This window comes from Perca flavescens, chromosome 2, assembly GCF_004354835.1.
Source record: "Perca flavescens isolate YP-PL-M2 chromosome 2, PFLA_1.0, whole genome shotgun sequence".
Lineage (NCBI taxonomy): Eukaryota > Metazoa > Chordata > Actinopteri > Perciformes > Percidae > Perca > Perca flavescens.
Genome location: NC_041332.1, coordinates 23,319,352 through 23,326,851, shown reverse-complemented (window position 1 = coordinate 23,326,851; position 7,500 = coordinate 23,319,352). Strand labels below are relative to the sequence as shown.

Genomic DNA, 7,500 nt, shown 5'->3' with positions numbered 1-7,500 from the left:
AGTTAGGGCAAGGCCCAACTTGTAATAAACTGGAATTATCCTTTAATGTTAAATGTGGTAAAATGCCCTACCTCTGGTTTGTTCACTTCTTTCTTTCTTTCTTTCTTTCTTTCTTTCTTTCTTTCTTTCTTTCTTTCTTTCTTTTTTCCTTCTGTCTTTCTTCATCACTCTTAGTTTTTTCTTTAGACAGTCTGGCACAAATGGATCTGTATTCTCTGTCCAAATGAAAAAAAAAAAAAAAAAATATATATATATATATATATATATATTTGAAGCCCCTTCCCCCTCTCCACCTGTCTGTCATATCACTCCCCCTGCTACCGGATACACACGCACACACACACACACACACACACACGCATGCACGCACGCACACACACATGCACACACACACACACACACACACACAGTGACCCCCAGGACTAAAATAGGCTCTCAGGAGCGGTTTGGAGCGATGAATTGGCTCTATAGCGGGGGATTTTCACCCTCATCCCCTTTTTCTCTTTATCTTTTTCTCTGGTTCTCTCTTTTCTAATCATTTGTGGGCTGCGACTCTTCAGAGTTCTTATAATTGTCTCGTTCAGTCCCTCAGCCTTGCAATAACTGCAGGATACGAGAGCTCACAGTCTAATACTGATACCACAGCAATATATATTTGTGTATCTGTGTGTGTATGGGTGATACGACAAGAGGGAGAAGTGTGTATATGTGAGAGGCGAGAGTGTACTTTTGAGAGATCAAGAATGAGAGACAGCGTATGCTTGGTAATGGATTGCATTTGTATAGCATTTTCTCAGAGTCTCCACAATCTATGAAGTCACTCAGTCCTAAATCGGCTCACTGGGGTTCATTTGAGTCCATACTTTGCGCAAACTTCTCTCTTCAAATCTGCCTCAGTGATTTATTTTATCAACCCAAGCTTCCCTTTATTCCTCCATCATCACCTGTCTGGTTTCTTCCTCTGTTATACAAACCAGACTCAAAACCCTCTCTCTAAACCTCTTCTCTTTCTCCTTTAACTGTCTTCTTCCTCCATTAAATGTCTTCCATTTACAACTACTCTAACCTCACTATTTTCTCCTGTCCTTCTCGTGTAGGTCTGCAGGAGTCACCGCTGGCCAACGGGCACGGCCACAGTGGGCGGGACTTCCTCAGGAAGCAGATGAGAGGGGAGCTGTTCTCGCCGCAGCAAATCGAGGTATTGGACCGCCTGTTTGACAGACCCTGTCCAATCCAATCCAGCTCTGACCTCTATGTAAGCCCTGACTCTGCAGGCTGAGTTTGGGAACAGGTTGAGGGTCAACAAGACTGGGTGCTCTAATAAAAAGTATGACCAGAAACACTGAAAACGAAGAACAAGACAACACCACACACAGAGCCAGCTTCATGGGTCACTCATTTCTTTTTCTTGTGAGGACTGCCACAGCACCATCTGGGATGCTTTTTTTTAGCTGTGCATCCATTCAGCTTTGCTTCCCCATCCCAAACCCCCTATTTTGGGTTTGATATGTAAAGCAGACAATGTCACATGCTTGCATAGCTAACTCTGCTAATAGTTTTCTTAGTGATATTATTCTATCTAAAGCGTGGTCCTATCGAGTTTGAATGCACTACTCTCAGGTCACTTTGGACAAAAACGTTTGCCAAATGAATCAAATCTAATTTAATAGTGTACCTGTACATTGGTACACATGTACACATATATTGTTTATGTATGTAGTGTTTTTTTATACAAACACTTGTGGCATCAATGTTATAGGAAAAGCAACTTCATTTAGATAAGTTACATATACCAACAGATACATAACAAATCTTGATGCTAGATAAAATGCTTGTCTCTGCTTTAAGCTATCAGCCTGTCCTGCCTGCTCTTCCTTGCCATGCCATGTCAATCTGGAAGAAATTAGTCAGATTGCATAGTGAAAATTAAATTTAAATATTCCTAATTATATCTCCGAAATGATGCAGAATAATTGCATTCATTCTAATGGATTTTTTTCTGGTTCTTTTTTCACTGAGTGATTGAAAAATGTCAGCATCAAGCCGTGTTTCTCTGTCAGTCTGACAGACTACTGTGAGTTTCTGTGGTCCGATAGACATTGTGATGGTTGCAACAGAGACCCAGTCAGACCTATTGATGTTCCTATAATCCAGATACACTGCAGGGGTTAATGAGCATATTGACCAGGCTCTCATTATGGTCTCACTTCCTGCTGCTCTGGGATGGCAAAGGAGCTATCCACATTCAGATGCATCTTGGGAATGTGCTGCATATGTGTGTGTGTTGTTTGCATGTGAGGAAAAACAGATGAAAAAAAAGTGTACCTCCCGCCCTTTCTAAGTAGTTTAATTAATATAAACCTGAGTGGAATAGACAGATGTAAGTAGTACACTGAATGACAAAAATGACAACAAGCTAGCATTTGTATTCTTTCTACCTTTTCTCAGATGTCCTCTAATCTGCAGCCCTCCGGTCAATATTAAGGAAATATTTTGTGTCTCAAAATGACACTTGTTTCCACATCCTAAAGACATCGCTACTTCAGGTTTATTTATTCAGTCAATGTCAAGGGCAAGAGAACAAACACACTAGAGGAGTAGTAGTGTATGGAGTTACATATAGGCTACAGCCTTAGACCTCTAGGGCAGAGTTTGGCTTTTTAGCCCATTCACTTCCCTCTGACCGACATGAGGACTGGAGTGGCACAGGGCGAGAGGTCGACAGGGATTGGCTCTAGTACCTCTATAGACTACGACTCAAGACTATAATACCCATGATTCATAGATCAGTGTCCTCTTTGAGCCCTGGTCAAGCCACTGGGGATCGGGCATAGGGGCGCAGAGGACCTTTAAACTGCGGGTCACCCTGGGGTCAAACTGGCTTTAGGATGCTGCATTTTGATTACAAAGAGGTGCACACACACATACACTCTCTTTCTCACACACACACACAAATCTACATCGCTATCTGTCCCTCTACCTCCGCTCCTTCTCTCATCCTGTCTGGTCGACCACCCCCACTTTTCACTAGCCTGCATTTCCCAGAGGGAATGATTGACAGTCATACCCTTAACACTGACAGCCACAGCTCAGCCTTTAGTTTGTGGGCTGAGGAGTGTGTGTGTGTGTGTGTGTGTGTGTGTGTGTGTGTATGTGTGTGTGTGTGTGTGTGTGTGTGTTTGAGGCGGTGCTGGTGAGGTTATGGTCAAGGAGGGTCACGCTGTGTTTTGACTGACATTCTTGTGACTGACATTCCTAAAAGATGCCTGATATATACTTGGCCCTGCTGTTGATGGTGGGGTTGTTGAGTGTGAGTTAGTGTGTATTTGTGAATATAATAGAAACTGACGGAGGGCAAGCAAGTAAGAGAGACACAAGGTGCAAGTTTCAGGTACCAACACCATATTATAATGGTATACTAATATATTGTAATTTCAGAGGTTATTTCAACCTTCATTATCTTTGAGCTTTCTTGCACTGAAACACGAGCCTCATTCATTATTTCTTCATCCCACTTAAATAGATAAAAAGTAAAATTGCTCACATTCCTCATAAGCAAATCTTATTTTATCTGTCACCAGTAGTTACTCTTCTATCCTGTTTGTCTCAGACCTTTTCTTTATCTTTCCTCCCTAACAAGCCATCCTTTTATCTCATCTCCCTCTCCTGCTCTTGTTCTCCCTCTCCCTGTAGTCTATTAAGCCCCACTATTAATTTGTGTGTGCATGCTTGTATGTGTGTGTCTGCATGTGTGCCTGTCGGAGAGAGTTCATTTGAATTTCCCTTCAATCACTTCTTATTACCCAGTTGATAAATCAGCTGGGCTGATGGAGCCCCCACCCATCCATACTGCCCTGGGTCCAAATGCCCACCCCAGCACCAACCAGTCTGCCTAGACTGGGACAGAGAAAGAAAAAGAGCAAGTCCTTGCCATTCCTCCATCGAAAAAGCTTAAAACGGAGCAGAGGTCATAGGTGATCTTTTCTGAAGGATGGAAATAGTTAAACTGGTCAAAAGAGGCTGACAGACTCATACTGCACACTAGGAGTAAATAAATCATTATCATCAAATAATCTGTTGGGGACTATTTTTATCCCCGGATGAATACACATTTTGTATTCTGGTGAGTATTCCCTATAGCAAGATGATGTATGTAGGATTTACTCAAAATACATGTTCACTGCAACATGTCACCCAGTGCTGTTGTGTCTTATTGTTGTGTTTTAATATTTTTTGAACAACAATGGAGCACTATGGCACTGAGAAGTTCGGTCTAATCCTTCCCATTTGCATCTTTCCATTGACTTTGTATACAATACACCCTTAACATTTGTTTTGCGTTCTGTCAGACTTTGGCATAGTTGTTAGTATGATCAGTTCATTGTTGTTTTCACTTTTATCATGACATCGTTAAAATAAGAGAAATAGAGTATATCACCAGCCTTATTCTTTCTGTTCTTTGTCATTGGTATGTAATCATTACTCTGTACAGAATAGGCATTAGCCACCAATACAATAATATTACATTTCAAAATTAAAATCAATAAATATTTCATACAAATGTTAGCCCAATTTGTCATTCATAATTTATGAACTTTTACAGCCTATGCCCAGAGTTGAGGTCTAACTGGCTCGCCTGGAAATGAATACCCTCCCCACTGCTGCCACGCTCAGTTTGAGCGCAGATGAATTCCTTCCCCACAATCCCTGTCTCAGTTTGTGGGCCTCTGAGGGAATTGTATTTGTTTATAGTCAAGCCTTTTTCCATCAGGAGTACACAAGACAATGTGGGGAGAGAAAGAGGGAAAGAGAGAGAGAGAGAGATGGAGAAATAGGGAGCTATTTGGGGAATGGAGAAAAAGTGAAATACTATTATGCAAATGGGGCAAGCCAACAACAGGGCCAGTGTGTGTGTGTGTGTGTGTGTGTGTGTGTGTGTGTGTGTGTGTGTGTGTGTGTGTGTCAGAGGGCCGATTAGGGCTCATCTGTTATTGATGTGAAATTTGGACCAAACCATTACCTTCCCAGATCTGAGTGAGTAGACCAACCTGCTGTGTGTAAGTGAGGGAGTGAGAGGAAACAAACGTAGTAGGCAGCCACATACTGTAATGTTGAAGGACTATTCAGATATGCAGTAATTTTCCATTATTAGGATGTAACTTGTTAACTTAGCACCTTTTTGTTAATAGAGACATTCTTATAAACGGGAACAGAGAGAGACTGAAAGGCCATATAATAAAGCAGACTGCAATAATAAGCCAATAGGAGAGATGTATTTATGTATTGTAAATCTTGGAACAAAACATTGGCTAGCACACGTTGTTCAACACAGTTTAGTTTTTAGTAGTTAAAATAATATATCATGTTGTATTTTGTGAATGGATTTTATGCTATAAGGCATGCAATACAAATCTGCTACTTACATCATCATCTATTCCTGGCCTCTAAGCCTGCCAGTAGTTTTCAAACTTTTTGCATTGCGTACCACTCCAGAAAATATTAGGCTCCCCAAGTACCACCATTATGGCCGACATTAAAATACAGTAGCGTAGGCCTACCCTATTTAGCAACAGACAGTTCATGCAGGAGGCAGGTTTATTCCTAAAAAGATTATTTCAGTCGGACAACTCACGTTTGAAAAATGTATTATAACAGCAGGACATTGTGTTTGGCGGCCAGACTCCAACCTCATTCCTCCCCACAGTATGGGTTTACATGAGCTATTGGGGAGTGATGATAAAGTAGCTTCCCCCTGGATGGAGCCTGCAGGTGGATGCTGGGGTTGTGGTGGGGTTAACAGCGGGCAGTGATACAGGTGTAGGACAGCAGCAGCATTGACAAGGCAGAGATGGGGAAATTGTACAGCTTAAATAGACCGCCAAATTGAGGACGTGTGTTTGGTAAATGATACGGGGAGTGAGGCATGTCACGTGTGTACGCAGTGCAGCTCCAGTTGGCTGCCTGAACTAGCACAGGTGTCGCCCAATTTATTGTTGACTGGTGTTAGTAGCCACATCCACGCTGTACAAAGGGGTAGCACTAGAACTGGCACTTAAACTCTTCCACACAACTCAGCACAACAAGCAAATTGGCTAAATAGTAATAGTCTCGGCTAGCTGTAGACATACCACACACTGCAGCCCACTACTACTGAATCCAAATGTGAGGTAACATGAATCATATCTCCTTACTGTTTTGCTGCTAGCAAAGGCTGTGGAGATTTTACTGGCGCAGCTTAAGTAGCCACTAGCACTTGCACTTGGTTCTCTGTCGTCCATTTCAGTTTCATCAGGACTGCTTGAAATATTCTCCTCCTGATCCGCACTTCTCTTCCTAATAGTTCCCGTTTGGAGCCACGGCTGCAATGCTTTAAACCATTCATTTTCATCTCAGCTTACTATCTTGCCATCACAGTTTAGCTTGTTACTAATCATGGACGCATAGACGCTTGAACAGCTGCGTGTAAACGATGGAGATACTAAGAGCTAATTTCGGGTTCGGCCACCGTAGCAGTTAAAACGCGATCGGAATGGGAGGGGCTAGAAAGTAATATTCAGTTGGTTGTCATATACAATGTCACCGCTAGATGGGAGAGATTCTTACACAATGTAGCTTTAAGTTACTAAAATTAACATCATTTTTTTATTATTTTATTATGAAAATCCCCTCACAGCTCACTAGAGAGAGAAACATACAGTAGTAATACAGAATTCTTTATGTAGAACGAATATCAAACAACATGATGTTGTATTGCGTTGCAGAAAAAAAGTTTAGCAAGGTTAAACTTTTATACTGCTGCATTTTTTTTTGTTGGAGCTCTGTGTCAACACAGGGGTCATTAAAATGAATAAGGCAGCTGCATTTCTTTCACGCAGACCTAATGATGGTCCAAACATGGTCTTTTCCTTTCAGAGTTTCCCAAAAGAACCATGCTTTCTTTGTTTCTTTCTACATTAGTTTCTCTTTTCCATTATTTTATTTAACAGTTCCCATCTTTCCTCCTTTCCTCATGTCTTACATGCATCCATTTCTCTCTGTCATCTCTTTCCCAACTACCTCTCCTCATCCTTCTTTCTGCCTATGACTTCCTGCCCCAGGTACAGCTCCCCCTGCCATCTTTTCTTGTAACCCTCGATCCTGCCCTGTACAACTCCCCCACCTTTACTACCACCACCCCTCAAACCCCAGCCCCTCCGCAGCTGTGTCCCTCCTCTTTGATGAGGGCTGATGGCGCTGTATGAACGGTGGAATTGACAACATTTACGGGGCAGAATGAGAATGATCCATCTTCCTTAGCGGGCCTGTCACCCCACTGGCCAAACTTCATCATGGCCAATTACCACGGCAGACCCCTTCTTCTGTGCTGCTGCTGCTGCTGCTGCTGCCTGGCCCCCATCTACATGGATACATGGACACATTAGACACCATTATAATAAGACAGAGAGCGGCCAAGAGAAGGAGGAGGGGCTGCAGGGATAGCATGTATGATTGGGTGAAAAA

General features: G+C 42.3%; 1 protein-coding gene across 2 annotated transcripts in view; it reads left to right on the top strand.

Annotated features, from left to right (window-relative positions):
• Positions 1–7,500, top strand: part of pax5 (paired box 5) — a 54,087-nt gene that overhangs the window by 30,510 nt on the left and 16,077 nt on the right. For both annotated transcript variants that reach the window (XM_028595992.1, XM_028595984.1), the window contains exon 6: positions 1,098–1,198. In XM_028595992.1, the coding sequence (XP_028451793.1) occupies positions 1,098–1,198 (101 nt within the window). The remainder of the gene's footprint in view (positions 1–1,097; positions 1,199–7,500) is intronic.